This window comes from Nycticebus coucang, chromosome 3, assembly GCF_027406575.1.
Source record: "Nycticebus coucang isolate mNycCou1 chromosome 3, mNycCou1.pri, whole genome shotgun sequence".
NCBI lineage: Eukaryota > Metazoa > Chordata > Mammalia > Primates > Lorisidae > Nycticebus > Nycticebus coucang.
The window spans coordinates 106,054,110-106,081,770 of NC_069782.1; the positions used below are offsets into that span (position 1 = coordinate 106,054,110).

Sequence of the window (27,661 nt, forward strand, 5' to 3'; positions counted from 1 at the left end):
ATTCAAACTCTGTCCTACCTAACAGAGCAAGAGTTGGTTTATAAACACCCTCCAAGGTAATTTAATATTATCTACATTATGAATGTCTCAGTTCTTTTATAGACCAAAGTTTACTATTAGTGCAGACGGTATTAGCGTACGGTATTTACTGTATATAATTTACAAGGTTTACACCACAACATTTATTGTACAAGACGATGGGGAAGATATAATGCATACCACAGTAATTTTATGTTAGAGTTATAGAAAGGATATTTTTGAGAGGAGAAAATATGCTACAATATTTTCATTCTGGAACTATCATTAAAATTGTTTTTAATTTAAATATTTAAAAATTAAAGGTGGCTACTATTTGCTAACATTCTAAAGTAGTGACATTGATGTATTTGGATAGCATTTAGCTGTTAAAGTGACAGAAAACTCCAAATTCCAGCAGCTTTAACAAGATAGTATTTTTTCTTGCCTTCACATAAAAATCCAGAAGTAGGCAGCACAAAGCTGCTATTGTGTCTTTGATTTTCACAAGGTCCTCTGGGATCCAGGCTCCTGCTATCTTGCTGCTTCTATAACTGGCCTCCATTCTCATCTCTTTGGGGGAGGAGGTGGTAGGTAAATGTATTCTATAAAATTAAACTCAGTTTCAGCAAAATTTCATCTGTGGTTTTCGGTCACAGGCATGAGTCAAAATTACCACGGAGCTTCAAAAAACTTAGAGATGCCCAGCCCTGTCCCAGATCTAGAATTGTGATGGGGGAGGTGTTGATAGCTTATTTTCTCAAAGCACTACAGGTGATTCAGCTACATGGTCAAGTTTTGGATGGCAGGGGATGGCTGCGGTGGGATTTCTGAACCACATTATTTCAGGACTGTTAAGGAGAGGGACTCTAAGAAGAATGAATCAGAATTATTACCACCTCTTTAAATCTTCCTTTCTTCCCCTCACTTATTTTACTTGGTTGCTCATTCTTCTTATCCCCAACTCTCAACAAGCCTTTGGAGTAAATTTTGCCCTGGCTCATGTGATGGAGGAAGTAAAAAGTAATTTAGGATTAAAAAAACGTTACCTGGAAGAAATTTAGGTGGTAGATAACGATAACATTCACAGATCTATGGTGAACTTCTTGAAGGTAGAGTCTTCATCTTTTGCAAGAGGACGTCTATGGGATAGCAGATGCTCCAGCAAAGTTGGTTTGGGGAATAATCAGACTCTATTGGTACCAGTGGGAAACTGGGAGTCAAGATTTAGGGATTACAATTACCAAGTCTTAGATGATTTCACTTTGATGACTTTATCTGATTGTACTGACAGAAAACTGCTCTCAGACCTGTGTGGAGTCTCGGGAGAGAGCGGATGAAGTTCTTGCTGGTACTCAATTAGCTTTCTGAAGAAGTCGAATTCTGAGTCCATGTGTCTTTTTTGACCATGGACCATATGTGGCTCATTTACTTTGTAAATGCCTTTTGGGGGGCTTATCCTGGATCCCTTTGAGGGACATTTTCTTGCTGCTTCCCAATTTTATTCCATTGGCATTATTCCATCTTGGCATTAGCCATTGATTTTAGATTGTTCTACCAAGACAGCTTAGCTTTCTCTTTTGCTCATCAATAGACTTCATACATTCCTGCACTTGGAAGATCTTATTCTTTTAGATTCGCTTTAGAGAGAGAAAAAGAGTGCTCAGTGCTAAGCATGGTTTATCTGAAATTTTAAGGTTACTTTTAGGTTAGGTTGAGTTTCTTAGTTATGTTCCTGATCTAATCTTGTCTCACTAATTAAGTCATTTTTACTAAAGGAAACAAATACCACCTTCCACCCGTTCTACATTTTCTCATCCTATTTTTGTTTTTATTTTAAGATTTATCCAACATTCCTAGTTTGGATGAGCTTACTCATAGATCTCTTTGATCATGGTTATTCCTTCAGAAAAGAGCTCCACTTACTTCTTTAGTTATGAACACTGCCAGTTACCTAATAGTCTGTAATTACAGACGTTTAAACTTTGAAAACCCAGTGTTTTCCTTTCCCATTTGCAGGAGACAGATTTACAGAGATTTATGTGAAGAGACAAAAATCCATTGTATTTCTTGTTGACATAAAATGCTGCAGATAGCTTTCTGGTTTTTCTCTTAATTCTTTTCAGTTTCTTTTCCCCTCCCTACTTCTCAAAGAGGGTCTTAATTAGGTTCTAGTGATTCTTAATATCTGTTTAATTTCCCACTTAAGAAGGAGGGTGGGTTTTAGGTTTTGAGTAAACAGGAATTCTTGGCATTAGTCAATTTAAAAAGATTGGGTAGTGAAGGTGGGGAGTGAGGGAGGAAGAGTAAGTACAACAGGGAATAGCAGACACCTGAATCCACTGATGGGGAATTTTGTATATGTTGAAACTTGATTACAATGCGTACAAAATGTCTTGAGATGTACATGAGGGTGTGTATGCTGCATACGATGAAGTTCACATTTCTGTACCTCTGAAACTAAGAGTAAAAGCACATTCAGGACTAAGATGAAGAACTAATGAACCGAATTATTTTGAAATGAATGTCTAATAAGTAACATCCATTTATCCTCAAAAAAGAAGGTTAACTCTTGAACTTGGGGTGGGGAGAAGCTTAACAGTTTGAAAAAAGCCACATTTTGCATATTTTTGGATGACTATAAGTGAATGTATAGTGTATAGCATGTATACATACTAATGTATATCTAAACTAAACTTTTGTTGTCTTTTTTCTGTTTTTATAATATGATAGTCTTGATGCTTTTAATAAGAAAACTGTTTTCATTACATAAAATGGAAAATGTCTCAGCTGAAGAATTCATCTTCTGAGTTAAGGATACGATGTTTTCTCTTCACTATTTGTTTGTTTTAATAAAAGTCAAGGAAAAATCCATTTCAATAAAATAATTAAGAATTGTAGACAAGCTAACATGTCTCAACCTGTGTTTTGAACTATGAATCTTCTATACTGTGAATGCTTTCTATATTTTAAAAGTAATTTGATTCGTAGTTACAAAGAAAAAAAATGACCAAACTGTATTGAACTTCACTAATATAGAATGTGGTAGCTTTGTCACTTAGTTTGAAAATCATTCTTGTGGGCACAAAAATGAAATTTTAAACAAACCTCCACAGGAGGGCACTATAGTGTGACTCTGGTGTAAGTTGCAACTACAGCAACTCAGTTCTGTCCTTACCTAGCTCTTGATTAAATGTCTTAAACAGTGAGTCCTTTCCCTGAATGAGAAAACTGTAGATTTCGAAACTCAAAGCTAGGTAAATTTGATGTATGGCAAACATTTATTTCTTTGATAAAAATGATTATAGGTAATTTAAAATTTCTTTTGAGTCATATATTTAACATAAAATCTTATCTCAAAATGCAGCAAAATTGGTAGAAGGCACAGACTGAATGAAACAAAATATAAAGTTGTATAATGCTTAAGAAAAAAAGAAATATTTTAGAACTATTAGGGTAATCAATCAAAGTCAAATGACATTACAACAGAAAAACACACTTATTACTTATAAATAGTATGTATTTATAAAAAGCAAATGTAAATAGTATTACTAACAAATGGTATATATTACTTATAATGGCATGATATCTCGCTAATCAGACAGTAGGTAAATCAATCTTATTATAGTCAATGTAGAAATAGAATCAAACATAAATACCAAAGCATTTCCAAACTGGTTCTCCTCATCCCAATAAAGGCACTAAAAACATTCACTAAAATAATAAAGATGGAAATTTGACCCAGATTAAGATTTTAAAAATGCCTTTCATCTGAACTTTTAATTTTACTAGTATATTTTCATGTTGTTCTCAAGGAGATAAAATATTCTAACATTTTATTAGAGTTAAATCAATAAAATGTAATTGTAATCTTGGCAGTTGCCATCTGTCTTTGGAGCCTTGCCTTGCCTTATTATTTTGAGGACTAACAGAACCATGCAAGTCCACGAAAGCTGTATTGAACAGACAGTTTCATTAAATTTGAAAAGCCACAGGAGCAGTGCTTAAAGATATAGTTTATATGGTTCTAATAACTGTTTACATAACAAATCTATTTCTAGTAAGGAAACTTATCCATTTCATTATATTTTTGCCATGAAAAATAAAAATGCCATTTGGGGAAACCCTAACAAGGGAAAAAAAGACTGTAAAAAGTGAAAGTGGGCTTATCAATAGGGCTAAACCTTTGGGGGGTACATATTATCTTTACAGTTAACTATTGATAACTTTAATGTTCTGGGAATTTATAGTTGGAACATAATAATGTAACCCCAGTACAAATTCAACAGCTTTCTGAACTTGAATGCTAGATTAGAAATTGATTGCATCATATTTTCATCCAAATGCAACACACTTGCTTAAAGCAGAGGAGGGCTCTAAACTTTTGAAGGTTTACACCTGGATTGAATAATTAAATTTGTTAGTAATTAAAATGCTAGTTCATCACTCCCCTGGGGAATCAAGGCAGACTGTTTTAATTTAAATATCTTTTCTTTTAGCTCATACTTAAGAACTTTATTCCAATGAAAATTTTTAAAAATAAAAAGAACTGATTGCACACAATAATATTATTTTTAAATATTATTGTCATATAAAACTAACAAATGTTATCCCCAAAGTTAAATAATGGAATCATACAATCAAAGTTTTAATTTTAAATCGGAAATCTACTCTATCAGAATGTTTAAATGATGGAATTTTTTATTGTTTAGAAATTTTAGAAAAAGTTGTAATCAAATGACTTGATAGTTATTAACTAAAAATACTGCAACTTCTGTGATCTATATAAAGGATGGGGAAATTTCCACAATACTTTGTATCAATATGAGATACAAAAAGATCTTCTTCAATAAAAGCTGTATTCAGGAGACTTTTTTATTTGTCTAAAGTCAGGAAAATATGCCAATAGATTTTTCACAAAATATAGCGTGTCAAAAGCAAATGTTGGTTAAACAAAATGCTCCATTTCTTAAGCACTAATCAAAAACCAGTATTTTGAGGGGCAACTGTTACTTTTATTTTTTAAAAAATTATTATTTGATTAATTAATTTCATTTTTAATTAAAATCATAACTGTATACATTTATGGGGTACAATGTGATGCTTTGATATACAATGTGGAATGCTTAAATCAAACCGATAAACACAGCCATCACCTCACTTACTTATTTTTTGTGGTAAGACATTTAAAATTTATTTAATATTTAATATTAAAATATACCTTGCATTGTGCACATTAGGTGAGATCCCACCTAATACGCTCCCTCCTGCCACCCATCGCCCTCCTCCCTCTCCTCCCCTCACCTCCCCCTTGCTAGACTGTATTTGTGTTTTATCATTCGTATGAGTGTGTAAGTGTTTATATATTGGTTTCATAATAGTATTGAGTATATTGGATACTTTTTCTCCATTTTTGAGATACTTTACTAAGAAGAACTTGTTTCAACTCCATCCAGGTAAATATGAAAGATGTAAAGTCTCTATCTTTTTATGGCTGAATATTATTCCCTGGTATACATATACCATAATTTGTTAATCCATTCATGGGTTGACGGGCATTTGGGTCGCTTCCATGACTCGGCAATTATGAACTTCAGCAATTCTAAAAATAAATTGCTGGGATTTGATTAAGCTAAAAAGCTACTGCACAACTAAAGCAAACAGACAGCCTTCAGAATGGGAGATTTTTGCATGTTATCATTCTGGCAGAGGTCTGATAACTAGAATCTACAGAGAACTCAAATGAATCAAGAAGAAAAGAACAAACAGCCCCATTTCTTTGTGAGCAAGAGACTTGAACAGAAACATCTCTGAATATGACAGACAAATGGCCAACAAACACATGAAAAAATGCTCATTGTCTTTAATCATCAGAGAAATGCAAATCAAAACCACTTGGAGATATCCAACTCCAATAAGATTAGCCCATATTACAAAATTCCAAAACTGCAGATGCTGGCCTGGATATGGAGAGAAAGGAGCACTTCCACGCTGCTGATGGGACCACAAACTAATACAACCTCTATGGAAAGAAGTATGGAGAATCCTCAAAGAACTAAAAGTTCACCTTCCATTTCACCCGCAATCTCATTACTACCCAAAAGAACAAAAATCATTGCACCACAAAGACATTTGTACCAGAATGTTTATTGCAGCCCAATTCATAATTGTTATTTTTTATCTGAAGAAAAGAAATACCAGAAGGCGAAATACTAGGTAAATACTAGACACCTCCATAGTACACTAGATGTACATAGTACCATGACGATGACCGTGGATCTTACATGGGCTTCAACTTCAGGTGAAGAAAATGGCAAAAGCACGCCTCCTCGCGGAGGATTATGCTAAAAAACAAAACAAAATAAAACAATGAACCAAACCCAACAGAACTGGGAGCCAGAACATGTGAGGCATCTTCTCCCTAGGCCCACATTAGCCTTCTTAGCACGGCCATGACATTGGGATTTTTAAATTTGACATCAAATTTTGGTTAAAACATTTCCTTTGTTTTACTTTTTTCTTTTGATACTTTAAATTTACATATAAGTTACATAAATAATTCATAGTGCTCCTGTAGAATCACCGAAAATAAGTTGCAGAATACTGCAGTGTGCTTTTCTTAAGTACAATGACACTCTCTTACATAACCACAGAACAGCTGTTAAAATTAAGTTGACTCTAATGCTGCCATGTGATCCTCAGACTCCAATAATAGTCACCAATTATCCCAAAAATGGCATTTTTAAGTCCAGGATCCAGTTCAGGAAGGTGTGTTGGATTTAATTGTTCCGTTAGCCTCTTTCAATTTACAAAAGTCCTCAGACTTCCTTTAGTTTTTGTGTCTTTGACCTTCTTGAAAAGCTTACAATAGTTACTTTTTTTGAATATTGCTCTTTGTGTTTGTCTGCTGTCTCCTCCTGATTTTATGCAGTTTTGACAGGAGAACCACAGAAGTGACGTTGTGTTCTTCTCATCGTCCTTGTCGCAGCATATCAGGAGGCGAAAACGAGAATTTGCACTATTCCTTGTATTATTAATGTGTATTACTTATTTAAGATGAAATCCGCCAATTTTCTACACTATGAAGTTAATTATTCAGTATGTTGTACTTACTAATTAATAAAAATACTTTTATGGAAAGACACATTGAGACTATATATTCAGTTCCTTATCAAACTTATACCACCCCTGTGTAGCATTCTTTGAGCGATCATTCCTCAACCTGTTATTGTTATGGTTACTAACTGATAATATTCTAAATCCACTTTCCTTATGAATTTATCTGTTATCATTCTCCCGATGCAACTCTTTTCCTTACATCTATATATTTTTAATTCATGGGTTAAAAATATGTAACATACAATATTTATGACAGTGTTGCTTAGTGGATATCTATTTTACTCAAGTAATTATACTTCATTATCATTGTCATTTATTTTGATGTTCAAATTGGCTGGTAGGAGACCCTTCAAGTTAGATCCTGTGCCCTTTGGACAAGATCCCATCATTATTTGTGAGCTTCTTTACTTTCTGACAGAACAGCCTACTCTAGACCTATGCAATTATTTTCCTTCCTCAAACCCAAATTCAGCCATTTAAGAAGTCCTAGTTCCTTTTATTGGATGGTATTTACAAACCCTGAGCTGGGTGCTCAGATTGTTTTTTTAAATTTTTTTTTTTTTTGGATGGCACTTGTTATTTTATTTTATTTTACTGTGTTAAGCACACTTAACATGAGATCTACCCTCTTAACAAACTTTTAAGGGTACAATACATTATTATTGACAATAGGTGCAACATTCTACAGAAGATCTCTAAAGTTTATTAATCTTATTTGATTGCCAACTTTATGCACCTTGATGAGAATTTTCCATGTGCACCTCAGCTCTGATAACCACCATCTTAATCTTTAATTCTATGAATTTGACAATTTTAGATACCTCATACAAGTGAAATCATGTAGTATTTGCCTTTTTACTTGTTGCTTATTCTGATTATATTATAAAATGATTATATTATTGTTATTATGACTGGTTTATTTCACTTAGCATAATGTGCTCAAGGTCCACCCATGTTGGACCTTGCAGAATTCATATTGCAGAATTCCCTTCTTTTCAAGGGCTAAATAATATTCCGTTGTATGTATCCATCAATTTTCTTTTTTCATTTACCTGTTGATGGACATTTAGCTTTCTTTACACATTTTGGCTACTGTGTTGCAATGAACATAGGAATGTTACAGTCTCTCCCAGATCTTGATTTCAGTTCTTTTGAATAAATACCCAGAAGTGGGATTGTAGGAACATACAGTAGTTACATTTTTAATTTTTGAGGAACTATCATAGTGTTTTCCACAGGAGCTGCACCATTTTGCATTCCCATCATTACAAGGGTTCTGATTTCTCCACATCCTTTCTGGAATTCTTGTCCTTCGTTTGTTCATTTTTAATAACAGCCATCCTGATAGGTATGAGCTAATATCTCATTGAGGTTTTGATTAGCATTTCCCCAAGGATCAGTGACAATGAACATTTTTCATGTATCTTTTGGCCATTTATATGTATTCTTTGGAGAAATGTCTTGAACTGGATTTATGATGTTATAAAAGTACAAAAAAATACTAGTAATTGCCTGAAATAGGCCATGCTAAATAATCACAGGTTATAGGGATCAGAACTTCAAAGTAAGGCATAATCCTTAGGTGTACTCTAAATTATTGTGGTGATCAGGGCCCTCTCAGAAGACCAAGTCGGAAAAAATTATATCCTTCCCAGCTTATCTATATGTCTGTCTATCTATCCACCATATATCTGTATTAAAAGCATTAGTTAACACTGATACCTCCAGCACCACGTGGTTCACTCCTGTCTTCCCTTTTGCTAAATCTATGTAACTCTCTTCTCCTACGTGACGTGACGAAGCTCATTGTTCTTGATATATTTACTGATTTGTTCTGCTCCCTTCATATGTAACCAAATTTCAAAGGTGTGTCAGTTAAAAGCTTGACCCTAGACATATGCTGCCATTCCCCTCCACTCTCTGACCCTGGCCTTGGCTTGAGGAAGGAGAAAGAATGGGAATGGGATGAAGACGGGAGGAAGGGAGAAAGGCTCAGGAATCCTGGTTACAACAGTCCTCTGTCCTCCTGCCAGGCCAGTTGTGTTGACTAAAATCTGGCCCTGGATGGACACGCCACATCTCTCCAGCCCCCTGGGAGTGCACTGACAGAAGCTTAGCCTGGCAAAGATTTCTGAAAACCCAAATTCTGAAGTAATCTTTTGGGATCTATATATGTATATAATAGTAATTGAAAAAATCAGGCCCTGGATGGACACGCCACTTCTCTCCAGCCTTAACATCGTAACTACATAAGCATATTTAAAAAAAAAATAGTGTTATTATAGTCTCTTTCCCCTATAATCTCAAAGGTTCAATACATTTTTCACTTATGAAAGACGATATAAAATGCAAAGAGATTATCACAGGCTAATTGACAAACAGATATCTAACATGTTTTCTTATGAGGCTAGCCCCCTCCTCCCTACTGATAGGTTTTGCCCAGAGATCTGCCATTGCCTGGTAATATTTGGTTCTGCTTTATAAACACTGACAGGCTAATCATAATACTGGCAAATCTGACTCCATATTTCCATATTTCAGAGAAGATATGTGTACTGCCAAACATCAGAGAATTGACAGGTCAAGTGTAAAGGCCCTGTACATAAACAGGTAAGAACTGACGTGTATTTAAAAACAAACAAAACAATAAAAAAAGAGAAAGCCAACAAAGCCTAAGAAAATTTACACAGTTAACAGAAGCTAAAGAAATCAGAAAGATAAAAACATCATAAAAATATCATGTCTATATCTTTAGATGCTTTCAAAAGCATGTTGCAACAAAGGAAGGTTCAAACACGGGTTTAGTCCTATGACATGATCGTCTGAAAATACTGATGTGTGTGACCTATGGATTTTAAGCCTCTAGAAATAAAATTTAAAACCAATTCTGTAACAGATGCTAATGTAAATGATGCTTACAGGCATTGATAAAACACTTTGCCTTCCTTCTACTAACGTATTCCATAATTATACTGTGACTTAAATAGTTTATATATAGAGAGATGAATGTGGAACGGGAGAAAAGTACTCATACATTAGCATTCAGAGTAAGTAATTCAAACATCTAATTGTTCCAGCTCAAGGAATATTTAAGAATATTACAAGTTAGGTGTTCAAAATTATTTGAGTTTATTTTTTATTGAGTCATGCTGATACTTTGCAAAATTAGAAAATGTTCTCAATCAACATAGATGCACATTAGAGAAAATGCAGAGGTATAGAATGACAATTATCGGGAAAACATTTATGCTTTTCTATCATCCTAGATACATGTAAAAATTACTTTTTTTAACCAAGCTTCTGCTATTTGAACAGAGTTATGGATGAAAACAGACATTTTTGTTTTTTTTCATTTATTGATGAGAAATGCTGTGTGTAAGAGGTTTGATTGTACATTCTTTAAACTCTAGAGCTCTTTTAGATGATTTTAATTTACTTAAAACAGTATAAATCTATTCAATATTCTGCGAATATCAGTAAAAATCCTATTGTAAAAGTTATTCTTGAGATTAATGCAATGGGAAATTTATAGATCTTTCTCTTTGTAAACTAGAATGATTTAAAAATGAAAGCTCTTTGAAAATTTCAGTTATATTAGTGTAGATATAAAGATTATAATATTTGGTGTTTCGCAGAAGTATAATTGATTTCACTCAATAAATGTTTATTTGGTACTTCCCTATGTTAAGATCTGCAAGAAAGTCTAACGAGAAATGGTCCTATCTTTAAGAAATTAATAATTGAATAGAAGGCGATAACTCAAACATCACATTTTGTCTTTTATTATTATAACTTACACAAGTGCCATAAGGCTGCCTGTGTAAGAGGGTGATCATATATGATCCCATGAGTAATATTCTCTAACTTTACAAGTAACAAAAGTAGCCTCTCTCAGAATATTTTCCCCACCAAATCAAAGAGTCTTTATTTCTTTTTATTTATAAAAATAAACAGAATCATTGTAAAAGAGTTCAGGCAATACTAAACAGTAAAAATACAAAAGAAGAAACTAAAAATCACTCAAATCCTATAAATCATTGTTAACATGCAGGCAAATATTTTCCCAGATATATTGTGATATAATCCAATATGCACACAAAAATAAAACCCCACACCTTTCATATTGCTACACTTCATGTTATTTATGGGTATATATGCTATAAGAAACAAGATGATCTGTTACAGGTATTTTCTACTCTTGCCCTATCAATTTCACATAAAAATGCATGAGCTCATCATTTTTAAAGGGAAAGAAACATCTTATAAGAAAAGCCTTATCTTGGATGTGTGTACCACCACGTGCTTAATGGCTTTCTTACTGAGGAATAGTATTAAGTGTTTTCCAGATTTTCATGGTTATAAAAAACAATATTGATTCTTTTACAAAAATCCTCATAGACACATTGCTACAGAGACTGAGTTTTCTTCTTGGAGTAAAGCTTTAAGATTAGAATTGTTATGTCAGAGAGTATGCCTTTCTAAAAGTTTGATACATTTAGACAAATTGCACTCTACTAGGTACCAACCAGCAAACAAGAGTTTCCCACACACAGGCTCATACGCAGGCTTTGCCAGTCTGGTTCAGGAGGAACTGTACCACACTATCTTGTTTGTATTTCTTTATTAGTGAGCCCGGATAACTTTTTCATATATTTAGTGCCCATTTTCTTTCTTCTTCTAGGAAATAACTTTCATGTTTTTTGTTTATTCTACTATTGTGCTGTTTTTTCCTTTTCTTATTGACTTATGAGATACTGGGGATATTAGTCCTTTTGACATGTGTTACAAATAATATTTATTTTTAAGAAAGTTTTTCAAGCTTTTTTGGGTGTATGTTTCTATTAAAAATATAATTTTGATATTTTACAATTATGAAACTTTCCCCCTGTGCTCTAGGTGTCATGCTCAGAAAGGCTTTCCCCTCCAAAACCATAAACAGAGTTAACAGTGAGTTTACCTATGTTTTTGTCTAGTTCTGGTATTCAGTTTTTAAAATGTATATGTTCTATTTATCTGACGTTATTTTTGATGTAAAAGTGAAGTGGTAATGAGTGTTTTTTCCATTTTCTGTATTTCAATCATTGATTCAAATGCCGTATTCGTCACATATTAAGATATATGCTATATATAGGCTCACAGCTATTGTGCGTGCCACTGCACCCAGCTTGGCTTACACATATTTCTAGACTCTTTTTCATGTTACATTGATCTCTTGCCTTTTTCCAGATCCTGTATCATTGCATTTAGTAGGATACATTCTTCTTTATTACATGATATGCTTAGAATAATTTTGCGCTATTCTTTCTTTTCAGTCTATAGACCTACAAAGGGGGTAATCTAACCACAAATTTTATTAGGGTTTTGATTGGCATTGGATTGGATTTAAACATTAAGAAAGATCTTGGGGCTCAGTGCTTGTAGCTCAGTGGCTAGGGCGCCAGCCACATATACTGGAGCTGGTGGGTTCGAACTCAGCCTGGGCCTGCCAAACAACAGTGACTACAACCAAAAAATAGCCGGGCGTTGTGGCAGGTGCCTGTAGTCCCAGCTACTTGGGAGGCTGAGGCAAGAGAATCACTAAAGTCCAAGAGTTTGAGGTTGTTGTGAGCTGTGACGCCATCAAGGGTGATATAGTGAGACTCTGTCTCAAAAAAAAAAAAATCTTGAATTTTTAAAATTTTGAGTATTTCTATCAAAGAAGAAAGTCTGCTTCCTCTTTTAAGTTTCCTTTATTTTCTTCAGGAAAGTGTACAGTGTAAGCATTTGGGCCTACCCTATTCTTTTGGCTTTTTTATAGCTATCTACAACTTTTCTTTCTTTTGTGAATGTAGGATATTTCTATTATATTGTTTAAACATAACAATGTATTTTATTTTTTAGTAGCAAGAATACTGAATTTTTTTTTTCTAGGAATTTTCAATTGATCTTCTGGGATTTTTTCGGATAAATAGCTATACAATTTAAAAAGTAATTATAATGTTGCCTTCTCCTTTCTAATATTAATAGTTCTTGCTATGGACTGAATTATATATAGAAGCTCTATCCCTTAATGTTACTGTATTGAGAGTAATGAAGTAATTTAGGATGATGAGATTCTAAGGCTGGGGCCCTGATCTGATGTAGGACTAGTGTCCTTCTAAGAGGCACTCCAGCTTGCTCCCTTTCTTTGCCCTGTGAGGACGCAGTGAGGAGGTGGCCATCTGCAAACCAGAGAAGAAAGTGGCCTTGCTAGCTACTCGTCTTGGAATTCCAGCTTCCAGAACTGTAAGAAAACACATTTCTGATGTTGACATCATCCAGGCTGTGCACCTGGTTATGGCAACCTGAGAATACTGATACATTTCTTTTCATTCTCTTATTACATTGACTAGCAAGTCATAAAAAATGTCAAAAAATAGTTAGGAATCTTTGTTTTGTCACCAATTTTTTTCTTTTCTTTTTTTTTTTTTTAGAGACAGAGTCTCACTTTGTCACCCTCAGTAGAATGCTGTGGCATCACAGCTCACAGCAACCTCCAGCTCTTGGGCTTAGGTGATTCTCTTGCCTCCAGCCTCCCCGAGTAGCTGGGACTACAGGTGCCCACCACAACATCCGGCTATTTTTTTTTTTTTTTTTTTTGGCCGGGGCTGGTTTGAACCCGCCACCTCTGGCATATGGGACCGGCACCCTACTCCTTGAGCCATAGGCGCCTCCCACATCCGGCTATTTTTTTTGTTGCTGTTGCAGTTTGGCTGGGGCCTGGTTTGAACCTGCCACCCTCAGTATATGGGTCCGGCGCCCTACTCACTGAGCCACAGGTGCCGCCCTGTTTTGTCAACATTTTTAATGGTAATGTTTGTAAGTTTTTCATATTTTAGCTTTTGATTTGGGTAACATATAATTTCAAAATGTCAAATATCCTTGTATGCCTATTTTAATTAGAGTGAGGTAGAGTCTCACTTTGTTGCCCAGGCTAGAGTGTGTGAATGTGTGTGAATAGTGAATGGTATGAAATGCCTCTTAGTGTTTATTGTGAAGATAACATTTTTTTTTCTTCTTGTTTATGAAATGATGACTCATTTCAATGAAACATCCTTTCACTCCTGCAATAACGCCACTTGGTCCTGGTGTTGACACTATCAAGTAACACTAAATTTTACTTGTTAAAATTCTACGAATATATATGTCATTTGTAACAATATTCAGGAGGGAAATGCTTTGCAGTTTTCTCTTTTAAATTATCTTTGATAGGATTTGAAGTTTTAGTTTGCAGGTTTTTTTGCTTTTTGGCCAAGGCTGGGTTTGAACCCACCACCTCCAGCATATGGGGCTGGCACCCTACTCCTTTGAGCCACAGGTGCTGCCCTTCCATAGGATTGGAATCACTATTTTGGCTTAATTAAAAAATAAGAGCAACTTTTCTTCTTTCTCTAGCCTTAGGAGAATTTAAACACATCCCAATTATCTCTTTCTTGAAGGTCTGAGGCCCGATGCTGTGGCTCATACCTGTAATCCTAGGACTGGGTGGAGTGCCACGGTGGCAAGAGGACCTGGCAGGAGGATCTCTTGAGCTCAGGAGCTCAGGACCAGCCTGAGCAAGAGCAAGACCCATCTCTACTAAAAGTAGAAAAATTAGCCAGGCGTGGCAGTGGGTGCCCCTAGTGCCAGCTGCCCTGGAGGCTTAAACCTAGGAGCTTGAGGTTGCTGTCAGCTGGGCTGATGCTCTAGAACTCTAGCCTGGGCAACAAAGTGAGACTCTACCTCACCAAACAAACAAAAGAAAGAAAAGTTCACCTCTGAAGCCTTCTTTCAGTTTTCTCCCTATAGCTATTGGTTGACTTAAGCTTTCATTTTGATAACTTTTATTTCCTTTCAACCACATTTCTTTGAATTGACTTATGGCCATTGCTCCTTTCTAGTTCATAGTTTCCTGCATTGTTGGTTATCTTTTATTCTTGTTTTTAAACTTAGGCTAGCTGGTATTTTACCTAGTGCATTTTCCTTTTAAAGAAGCAATTCTTGAATTTATTAGTTCTACTTCATTCCTTTTTAAAAAATTAATTACTTTCTAGTTTTGTCTTTAATGACTTTCTTCTGATTTCTCTTCTGTGACTGTTGTTTTTCAGAAACTCTTAAGTAGAATGGTTTATTAATTTTTTATTGTTCCATATTAAAACAATTTTAAGGTCCTAAGTACAGCTTTGGTTATGTGTCACAGCTTTGGCACTTAGTGTACAGATTGTTATTTTTTCTAGACATTTTTGCTTGGATTTACCCTTTAGCTACAAAGTTGTTCCAGGAAATTTAAAAATTTGCAACAGCTGTTACTGTATTGTTTCTTTATACATATGTTTTTCATTCCTAATTTTAATGCATCATTGTTAGACAGCTTATTAATGTACTATTTCTAATATAGGAATTTACCGAGGTTTATTTTGTGGACTACACATTACATTTAAAAATGTTGGTGGCTGCTTAAAATAATGTCTACACTGTCAGCAGTAGATGAACTATAAACACAGTTTGTATGTGTGTGTGTATCACGTTACTGCCCACCAGAGACCACTCACTGTGAAAGAACTAGACAATCAAGTAGACACAATGGCTCAGCCAGTAGACATCAGCTAGCTTTTACAGTGGCCTTCCCAGGGCTGGCATGATGGATATATGGTCGGTCGTTTGGATCCTCTGTGGAATGTTCCAAAGGACAATTTTTATTCCAGAGCTCCCCAATGGACTGGCTCAGATTTTGCAGTTCTCTATTTGCATCACTGCATTCAACATGTTTCTCTATATAATTCCACTTCTCCCCACCTCTCATCATAGGTATTGATTCCTAATAAAGTGTGTGCACCCAAACTCATCTTAGCATCTGCTTATGGGAAATCCAGCCACAAGCAGGAAGTAGGAGAGAAGGCAGGAAGTGAGAGAAGTCGGGGTAGTGATTCCGTCTTCTGCCTCCTTACCGTTCTGCTCTGTGCTGTGTGCCTCTGGGACTTCCCTCTCTTATTATTAAACTCTAAAAACAGCCCACCTCTCCCTTTCCTTTTCTGGCTTAGGAGTAATATACTTGTGAGAAAGAGTTAGAATTGCTGCCATAAAAAAAAGAACTTCCAATTATCAGTGACTAACAACCAAAGGTTATTTTTTGTTTGGGGTGCATGTTCATTGTGGATGGGTCATGGTGATTAGTCCTGGTGTCTAAACTGAAATCCAAGTGATGGAGAAACATGAAGGGGCTTCAAAAGCTTCTTCCCATCTGTTTCATGACATTTCAGCTCCAATGTGGCCCATATGGGTAAACGGCCAAGTCTAACATCCATGGGGCAGAGAACTAGAAAGCTCCCATGGAGGGAGGAGCAGGGAATATAATTTAACCAAAGGTATTAATGCCTTCCTGCTGTTGCTTATACCTGGGTGTTCGGCAACCCATGGAGGTTCCACCTCTGTGTAAATAGATGCTTCTTTAAGTTTTGTTGAGGATGCTGTTTCATGTCCAGATCCTGATAAATACTGTAGTGTTCGCTGAGTGTTTTATTATCATTCTCCACCTCCCATGTGATAAGAGGTTTTTTTTCTTTTTTCAGGAATTAGAGTAACTACATTGTTTTATATTTTGCTGATTAGTTATTTAGCTTTGATTTTATATTCTTTTTTTTTTGATACAATTCCATTCATAAAATTTGTTTTATTTATTTATTTATTTTTATTAAACCATAGCTGTGTACATTAGTATGATCGTGGGGCACCATACACTTGGTTTTGATTTTATATTCAACTGAATTGATTACTCATCCACCATTTTTCATTCTATCACTTTCTTATTCCTGTAGGTTTTATCTGGAATGATCTAGATTTGGTAAAATCTTACATTGGCAGGATATGTTGATAAGTGGATTTTTTGTTTTCAAAGTTACCTAGATATGCAGGAGATATACTTCTTTAGATTCGTACATTTTGAGATCATTTTCTATTGTCTAGAGATGTTTGAATATCAATTTAACCATAGGATTCAAATCTTTTTTTCTTCCAAAAGTGCAAAATTGTTCCACAATTTTCTTGCATCTAAAGCTGCTAACAAGAATCCTTAACTCAGCGTTTTTGTTTGTTTGTTTTTTACCTCTTCCTTTGTTGGTGACCCATTTTTTATTGTTTGGCTGCTTTAACACAGAAATTCAATAACTTCACTAGACTATGTCTCAGAGTTTATCATTCTTTGCCTTTTTCTAATAGAACAGTGACTCCTTTTGTTCTTCAGATCCTGTTTCCTTCACTTCAGATATGTTATTTCAGTTATTACTTTGAATGATGCTCCTTGAATTCCCTTCATCCTGCTGTTTTCTTTAGAGGGGGCAGTTGGATCACCACTGCATCCCTGGCAATCCTGTTTTTATATCCCCACCTTTATATTTCTTCTGTGATTTTCTAAAACTTGTTCTCCATGTTACAGGTTGGTTTTTCTCCATTGCCACTTCTACTCTTTACTATTTCTAAATATTTTGAAGTTCCTCAGTGTCACTATTTTCTCTTTAGAATATCAGCTCCTTTTTCATTTTTGTTCTATTTTCATCTTTATAAGTCATAGTGTTTTTTTAAATTTCTTTGGTTCAAGGTATGTGTACTTCAAAATTTTTGCTCTCGAGTAAATCTCCATTTATCTTTAGGGATTCTAGTTTTTTAATTCTTTCCTTTTTCCCTCCTCCTTCACTTCCCCTGCATCCCCTCCTCCCTCTCTCCCTTCTGTCCTGTCGGCCTGCCTGCCTGCCTGCCTTCCTTCCTTCTTTCCTTTCCCCTTCCTTCCTCTACCCTTCTCTACCTCCTCTTTCTTTCCCTCCTTTTCTTTCTTTCTCTTCTTTTTTCCTTTCTCTCTCTTCCTTTTCCTTCTTTCCTTTTTTCCTAAACAGATCCCCCCCTTTTTAACTCCCTACTTTTTTTAGTTGAGGTATTCTCTTCCTAGTGTCGGTTAATATCCCCCAAAAGTCAGTAAGTGGAAATGAAATGCTCACATCACAAACCAGGGCAGACTTATAACACAGAGAAGCAGGCTTGCCTCCAGTTTAAAAAATTTTAAAACCTCAGAGAAACACACAGAAGGAAGGCTATCATAGTCTACAGGTTAACTTTTGTTCCAAGACGACACTGCTCTTGATTAAAAGGACAAATCAGAAATAACAGGGTGCTGTTAGGGAAAGCCATTTCCTAGCTAATTACCATTCTTATTCATTGGAACAGTGGACACTATGCTGAGCATTTTCTGTTTTTTTTTTCAAAACTAAGCAAAGAAAGAGGGGAGTAATCTTTGGATTTTTTAAATCATGTGTCACCTGTTCATAAACTGGAGCGGTTGGGCTTGGCTCAACCTCTCAATATTGTCTAAATATGTACCTAATAGTTGTTCTTTGGACTTTATAGCAGAGGCTTAACATTTCTTAGTTTAAGTTGGAAATCAAAGAATGCAGTTTTGTAAACATACTCTTATGCTACTACCTTTCCAAAAAGTCCATTATAACTTTCATGATTTGTTTTTCTAAGACTTATGAAAGCAATGATCAAACTTAATGTTTGGTTTAAGATACAGAAAGTCAGAGCCTTACTAATACCTTCCTGAAACTCTGAGACATTTAGAAGTAAATTATATACTGGAATTATTTGACTCTATTAGTAAATGGACCCAAAAGTGATTTATTTAACCTAATGACTTTCTGTAAAATTAACAGTGTTTTCAAACCATATTTATAAAATGAAAAGTAATTGATGAAAGCTTTTCATTTGGCATTTTTGCTGGACTTTTAAGTTACAAATTGGAAATCAATTTCTAAGCAACTAGAAAATATAGGCATTAGGTAGGAATGAAGAATTTTTTGTGAGAAATATGTCCCATCAATTTAATAAAACTCATTTCTGTGATAGAGTGATGAGCTCTTGGATCTGGTAAAATAATACTTGAATTAATATCTTTCATTAGATAGTTATGGTGACTTTTCACATATATTTCACAAATATTGGTAAATATTTCATTTTAAACTTAGTTGTTTGGACCTTCTCAGTGAATTGTGTACTTTGTGGACTGAAAGGACAACTTGATTGGTTAGTTTCACTCAATTTAATCCTAATCTGCCCTGACCCCCACTTTGGAAATTAAAACACACCCACACTTGCACACATGCACACATACACACCCCAACTCTGACCTTGCCTTCATGTTTAAAGAATAAACATCCCGATAGAAAATCATGTTTATTTTTATAGCTTTCTTTAAACAAACTGTGGCTGATTTTTATAAATAGTTCAGAACGATTTTAATTTAAATTTGGTTGATTAAGTATTTTCCAGTGAACTGACCCCTTTCTGGAATGAAATAATTGATGGGTTGCCACGACACCGTGCAGCCCCAACCTGCCCACTGACCCTGACTTTGGAAATTTAAGCACCTACACACATCACCATGTTCATGGATACAAATAACACACCCAAACTCTGACCTTTGCTTCATGTCAAAAATAATAAAATCTTTATGGAAAATCATGTTGATTTTATGGCAAACACGTCAGAAGGTTTCATTCCAACTACATTTTGGGAAGAACTTTCCTATGTTAAAACTCAGTAACAGTCCTATTAGTACATTAAATACTCTCACAGTTCAGGTTGTTTGTTCTACCAAGCCTGAACCACAGTGACTACATCCTCTCAGAGCGTGCAATCATGAGCCTACTTGACCCATTACATTCTACTTTCCAATAATCAAGAAACAGATTTCCAGATAATCTCCAAAAGACAGCCTTGCTGGAGATGAATCTCTTTCTTGCTATCAGGTTAAAATGTTGTCATCATTTTTGCCTTCATGCCTTTGCTTGTCTGTTATTAATTTCTATCTTCTCAAATCTCAAATGTTCTTTGTTAACTTTTCTGAATTCTACCCGTCTTTGAGCTCCACCTCAATTCCTAACTCCTATAACAAGATTTTATTTTGCTGTTATATTCCATAGTGTGATTCCTCCCTTTCCTGACATCTTTTTTTTTTTTAACTAAAGATTTCCTGTTATTCAATCCTCAAATATTTAGTTTTATCTTTTCAAATAAGATTGTGTAATTTTCTTTTTTTTTTTTTATTGTTGGGGATTCATTGAGGGTACAATAAGCCAGGTTACACTGATTGCAATTGTCAGGCAAAGTCTCTCCTGCAATCATGTCTTGCCCCGATAAAGTGTGACACACACCAAGGCCCCACCCCCCTCCCTCCGTCCCTCTTTCTGCTTTCCCCCCCTCATAACCTTAATTGTCATTAATTGTCCTCATATCAAAATTGAGTACATAGGATTCATGCTTCTCCATTCTTGTGATGCTTTACTAAGAATAATGTCTTCCACTTCCAAGATTGTGTAATTTTCTGATGTCAGGTATCATACTACGCTCCTTTTTAGTTTAAAAGCACAATTTTTAAAAATAAAAATAAAGTTATTGTTAGGCTTTTCCTGTGTGGGCAGTTAAAGATATTCACATTATATTAAAAACTAAACTAAAGTAATTTGAAGCCCCCAAAGTTCCAATAGGGGGAAAATTGATGTATTTGTTTTCAAAAAGAAGAATTCATGAGGGAGTACGCCATATAAATATAGAAAGAGCAGAGTCTAATTTGGAAGAAAAAATGCCCTTTTTCCAAAGTTGTCTTCTCTATTTGCTTTTAGAATCTTATGTCAAAATTTCAGATGTCTTTGAGCTGTTCAGGATTCTAGCAGAATAATTTGTTTTCTGGGTCTTTAGTTTCCTTTGTTTCGCATTCCTTGATTATTTCTTCCTTTCCTTCACAACCTTCTGGAGTGTTAAGAGGACAAAATGCTCTGAGCCACGTCTGACACATAGCAAAGAGTTCAATAAGTGTTTGTCATTGTCTGTTTTCTTTTAATTATGATTTTTTTCTGTCCAAATATAAGCCTGGTAAAATACACACCAACCTTATCATTTATCTATCTGTAGCTAAAGAAAATATGATTGAGTATGGGGAAGAAGGCAAGCCAAACAACCTCAGAAGTACCTCGTATCAACCTACCAGAAAATTCTGGATTTTATTCCAATCTTCACTTAGGAAATGTTTTTTTAACACTATACAAAAGCAGTGTGTGGGGGGGTGGGGGGGTGGGGGGCTCTTTATTCAGAAATTGATCCTGACAGTTTCCACAATTAATTTCTTATTTCAGAAACTAGAAATAAATGTTATTTAAAATGTAGAGGTGAAAAGACATATAAATAATTCAAGGTTGAAATTTCAAAGTGCCCCAAGAAAGGTAGAGACAAAATGAGAGTTCACAGGGGGAAATGGAAGATCTATTTTCAGTTTAGGGGTTAATAATTCATAGAAGAGAGGATATTTGAAATGAACTTTGATGATAGAGCTAGTTTTGGACAAGCATAAAATTGAGGGAGGTGGGAAGATGTGATGGATTGTGGATGGCTGCGAATTTTCTGTCACTTCCTCCATTGAGAGGTGGAGTTTATTTCTGGTTTGGTTGAATTGTAGCTGGTTCTGGGACTGCAACGTGGTTGAAGTGACACTGTGCCAGTTCTGGGCCTAACTTCTAAGAGGTCAGCCCTCACTTTTGGGATACAAGCACCTTGAGAGGAAAGTCTAGCTAGTTTCACGGAGAGACCAGGTGAAGATGGCAGCTTCCAGCTGATTTTGTTCGCGTTTTTTGGGCTAATCAAGTTGGACACAGCCTTTCATTTGGATATCTTCTTTTTTTGTGAAGTGTTTATTTAAGTTTTTGCCCATTTAAAAATACTGGTTTATCTGTTTCAAATCTTATTGATTTGTAGTTCCTTATCTATTGTTAATGTACCTTTTGTTACAAGTAGTGTTTTTTTTGTAACCTGTTTAAGGCCATCATGATACATATATTTTTTAATTAAATCATAGCTGTGTACATTAATGGGATCATGGGGCACCATACACTGGTTTTATAGACCGTTTGACACATTTTCATCACACTGGTTAACATAGCCTTCCTGGCATTTTCTTAGTTATTGTGTTAAGACATTTACATTCTACATTTACTAAGTTTCACATATACCCTTGTAAGATGCACTGCAGGTGTAATCCCACCAATCACCCTCCCTCTGCCCCCCTCCCTTTGTCCCTTCCCCCTACTCACAGGTTATAACTGGGTTATAGCTTTCATGTGAAAGCCATAAATTAGTTTCATAGTAGGGCTGAGTACATTGGATACTTTTTCTTCCATTCTTGAGATACTTTACTAAGAAGAATATGTTCCAGCTCCACCATCATGATATTTTTATATGTGATTATAAGCTTAAATGATTTACCTTCAGCTTATATCTAGAATCCATCTAGAATGGATTTTATGTTGTGAGTTACAGGTCCAGATTTATTATTTTCCTTACAGAATAGTCACTTGACAAGGCATTATTTATTGAAAAGATCACTTTTTCCCATCTGCACAACACTGTCACCTTTATGACACCTAAGTGACTACGTAAATGTGGTTGTATTTCAGTGCTTTTATTGCTCTTTTTCTCTGCCAGAGGTCAACTGCCTATTTTTACGCCAAACATTATTATGTAATCAGCATTTTTGTAATTATAAATTTGTAATTGTAATTACCGCTATAATTGTAACTTTAAATTTTGTAATTGTAAATTATAAATTTATTAATTTATCAACTTATAAATTTATAACTCTTGAAACAGTAGTATAAATTGTCCAATTTTGTTCTTCCAGATTTTTAGTTAATTTTTGCCTTTTGAAATTCTTTATACATTTTAAAATCAGATAGGCAACTGCATGCTAATTTTGTTCAATAATGTTTTGTAGTCTTTCATATATTTTATATATATATGGTGTATACATTTTCAATATTTTGTGCATTTTGATGCTAACATAAGTATTATTTTATTAACTTTCATTTTCTAATAGCTTCTTGCTATTAGACAATACAGACAAAATTATTTTTGTTATAGTGGCAATTTTTATTTATTTATTTATTTGTTAAATCATAGCTGTGTACATTGATATTACCATGGGGCATCATTCACTAGCTTCACAGACCGTTTGACACACTTTCATCACACTGGTTAACATAGCCTTCCTGGCATTCTCTCAATGATTTTGAAAAATTCTTTTATAAGTTCCAATAATTGTTCTGCAGATTCTTTTGCATTTTACACATACAATCATGTCAAGTGTATAAAATTAGTGTTTTAAATCTTACTTTCCCATTTTTATCCCCCTGTAGTTTTTCCTGCCTCACTGTATCCTGTCCATTGATGGACAGATTAGTCCCATCTATTCCATACAGTGACAGCACATATGGAACAGATGCAGGGAGGTCAGACATCCTCATTCCCGCTTAAGAGAAATGCTTTCAATATTTAACCTTTTATTTTGATGTTTGCTGTAAATGTTTGTAGATACTTTTAATTTTTAATCATAGTATGAAATTTTTCTTTTATTCCAGGCTTGCTAACAAATTTTATAACTGTGTGTTAGATTTATAAAATGATTGTTCTGCTCCTAATGAGAAAATCATTTCATTTCCCATCATTGTTTTACTAGTGTGTTAATTAATTCTCAAATATTAAACAAACCCTGATTTCGGGAAGTGAAGTTAGCTTGATAATGGTGTCTCATCTGTTGCCCAGGCTAGAGTGTAGTGGTGTGATAGATCATAGCACACTGTATCCTTAACCTCCTGGGCTCCCGGGATCTTCCTACCCTCTGTCTCTTGACTAGCTGTGATTATAGGCTCAAGCCACCAAAAGCTGCTCATTTCTTTTTAATGGGTTTGCTTCACTGTTGAGGATTTTTGCATGCGTGTTTATGAGAAAGCAATGCCAGTTATTTTCCTTTCCTATAATAAATGTCCTTTTCAGGTTTTGGTGTTATGATTGTATTAGTATTTTCTTAATCTCTGGAAAAGCTCATAGAAGATTAATTTCATTTCTTTCTTAAGCATGAAGTAATCTGGGTTTGGACATTTTCTTGTGTAAAATATTTTAATTTAATTCAGTTTCTTCGATATAGAAATTTCCAAATGTTACCATTTTTATCTAGTATGAAAATTCAGGTGTATTATTCACATTTTCTTTTCTTATAATGTCTGTGGGATCTTCAGAGATGCCTCAATTTTATTTCTGTGCTTATTTACTACTGAAATTGTACTTTGTACCATCTTTCTTTTTTATTATTTAAGTCTTTCCAGGAGATTACGACTCCCACTATTCTTTCTAAAGAATTTCCTCCTAGCTTTATTAATTTTCCTATTGTATATGTTTTTTATTTCATTAACTTTTGTTCTTATCTTTTAAAATTATTTCCTTATCCTTTCTTTGGTTCAATTTGATACTTTTGATTTTTATTTTTCTAGCTTTCTTTCTGATTCAGGGATCATGGACCTTTTGCCAGTATATGAAACAGTAACATGATAACTTGGAAAGCAGGTAAAAGCTCAGATCTTTCATAGTTCTTAACAATAATAGTCCCTTAATTTCCTTTTTATATTTGCAGAAATTTTAATAACATCACTTTTCTCAATGCTTATTTTGGCAATTTTGTCTTCACTTTTTATTTCTTTTGCTCAGTCTTCATAGAGATTTGTCACCTTTATTGATTTTTTTTGAAAGTCTTTCGTTTTATTGGTTTCTGTATTTTAGCATTTTTTCAGCTTAATTTGCGTTTAAATTTTTCTTTTTGTGAGTTTCTTTAGGAAGAAGTTGACAAGAGATTTAAGACTTTTTGTTTAGTGCCATAAATGTGCTTCTAAACATTAATTTAGATTTATCACACAAGTTTCGATATTTTGTATTTTCATTTCATCCCTTTCAAAACACTTTTTAAATTTCCTTTTTATTTCTTTCTTTATCCATGAGTTATTGGCAACTATGTTATGTACTTGGTACATATTTGGGATTTTCATGACTTCTAACAATTGAATTTATTTTTAATAATTCAATTGTGACTACAAAAACATACTTTGTAAAATTTGAATTCTTTGAAATTAACTTGTTTTATGGCCTAGAACATGGACTACCTTGTAAATATTTTTTGTACACTTGAAGTAAATGTTTTTAGTTGTCATTCTATAAGTGCCAATTATGTCAAGTTATTAGCTAGTATTATTAATTGCCCATAGCTTTACTAATTTTATCTTCTTATTCTATCAATTATTGAGAGAGAGAGGTGTTGAAGTGCCCTATTATAATGGTGAAATTGTCTATTATTCTTTGCAGGTCTTTTCGCTTTTGCACTATATATTTTTAATTCTGTTAAGATTGTTATATCTCTTGATCATTTGATCATTAATCATTCAGAATGATCTTCTTTCTCACATTATTTGCTCTGACACCTATTATGTCTGGTATTTATAAAACCACTCCTGTTTTTTTTTTTATTGCTATGAATATGGTATATATTTTTCCAACTTTTTACTCTGTGTCCTTATACTTAAAAGTGTATTTTATAGGCATCATATAGTTTGGGTCATAAAATCAGCAATCTGATGATCTTTGGCTTTTATATGGATTGTTATGTGTAATGTGATCACTGATAGTTAGACTTATTTACACTTCTCCCTAGCATGGTAATTGATATAGTTGGGTTTAAACCTACCAACTTACTATTTGTTTCTCTATGTCTTTGTTCTCTTTTTCTCTGCCTGATTTTGGATTAAATATATTTTAGTTTCATTTGATATTCTCTGCTAGTTTTTTACATGTAAGTTTTTGTGTGTTTTGATGATTGATTTATGGTTTATAGTAGACTTTGGGGTCATTTTCCTGCCACAGCTTAACAATCAGCAAGTGTCTGCATTGAAAGCTCTCACTGAGTGCTAACCACCCCTGCCTTCTTCCTGCAATTTTGTCCCCTCGACCGTGGCTGCTTTGGCATGCCCGTACTCTTAAGTTTTGTTTTCCAGTATTAGGAAATTGCTGAAATTCCTATTGGCTTCTCTCCTTCTTAGGAACTTCCTTCTGCCTGCTTCTCAACTTCTTTCCTTGAAGAAGGAAACCTAACATATACCCCAAGAAAAAAAACAGCACACCAACACTGGGTTCTCTTCAAAAATATTCACTTCTCTGTGGGACTGACTGTCTTGGAAGAGCTCCAAAGCCTTCAAACGAATTTTTTTTAAAAAAGTATACACTTTTCTGTTTGTTCTTGATTAAGAGTGTAAAAGCAGTGGACCATAATGATTATTTTTTGAATGAAGTATTTTTCACATTTGGAAGATAGAAAATTATTTGTAAATTGTATGCATTATTGTTTGCATATTTCCACTGTTTTCAAAAGTGAGAATATTTTTGTGCTTACTGCATATTTAGGAAATGTAAATAGCATCACAATGGCTTCAGGATCCCAAATGTGTTCAATAGGGTTTCTCCAGTGAACTCTCAGAGCTCCTGAAAGAAGCTATAAGAATGATAATTTCTATCACTAGCTCTGCATCCATGTCCCTACACATACACAGATACACACAGACAACACGCCATTGATTCAGCATTTCAAATCTCCAGTCACCATACTATATTTGGAAATGGGAATCCACGGCATAAAACAAAGTATCCATTGACTGCATAGACAAAAAAGTTCACTGGAAAAAAATATTTAAAATAGTCATTAGGCAAATTTCTTCCTGTTCTTGGCAAATAAATGTATTCTGTTCTTAAATCATTCTACATTTTGAGGTAACAAAATTTTAAATTTATAAATTACACAAAATGTTTATTTTTTATGATGTCATTCATGCTTTAATTCATGCCCTTCCCTCTCTTAATTCATTTTATAATTTCGGAATGGCAAGTGGAGCTAATGTTACCACAAACATTTCCATTAATCTGAAAAATGTGTTTTCTGAAAAGTTGCTCAACATAAACAAGGCTATAAAGCTCATTTTACTAAATCAGTTTAAATTAGTTACATTTCAAATAGTGACATAGTGCTGGAGCCCTAAGAAATAGAGAAATGAGGGGAAAAAGCATTGAGTTGTATATATGTAATGTGTGCGTGTATTTTTTTTTTTTTTCTATTTGAAGGAAAAGAAAAGTCCAGGCCAATAGTGACTTAAATGACTTGAAAAATCGTACCTTTTATTTTTAGTGATTTAGTGGTTATTGGAGTCCCTTTTTTTTCTTTAAATTAAATCATAGCTGTGTACATTAATGCGATTATGGGGAGGATAATTGGTGGGACCACACCTATCGAGTCCCTTTTAGTACATAAAATGAATTTGTTCAAAGGCAATGATATTTGTGAATTTGCATAAAGACACTATGTGTTTACTGTGAAATTTTAACTTAGTTTTTATGGTTGTGGCATAAAACTAATAAAACAATCCAAATATTGTAGCCATGATTTAATGAAAAGTGACTATTTTAAACTGACTCAATTCCAAATGTCTGGCATTATTTTAATTTAATGGCTCTGTGTCTAAGCAATAACCTAATTTAAAGCATTTTGTTTATTCCAAGTAAAGTCAAACAATATGTACATTTGTTAAAAATAATCATTGGGTGACACTTGAGTTGATGTATCCCATTA

The 27,661-nt window shown here is 34.3% G+C and overlaps 1 protein-coding gene across 4 annotated transcripts in view; it reads right to left on the reverse strand.

Moving 5' to 3' along the window:
* The window catches only part of CABCOCO1 (ciliary associated calcium binding coiled-coil 1), a 124,004-nt gene that overhangs the window by 29,596 nt on the left and 66,747 nt on the right, over positions 1-27,661 (reverse strand). The window contains exon 6 of one of the 4 annotated variants that reach the window (XM_053586045.1): positions 6,160-6,359. The exons of the other annotated variants lie outside the window; for them this stretch is intronic. Coding sequence (XP_053442020.1) covers positions 6,228-6,359 — 132 coding nt within the window. The 3' untranslated portion in view covers positions 6,160-6,227. Of the gene's footprint in view, positions 1-6,159; positions 6,360-27,661 lie in introns of those variants that run through there. 4 annotated transcript variants of the gene reach the window in all.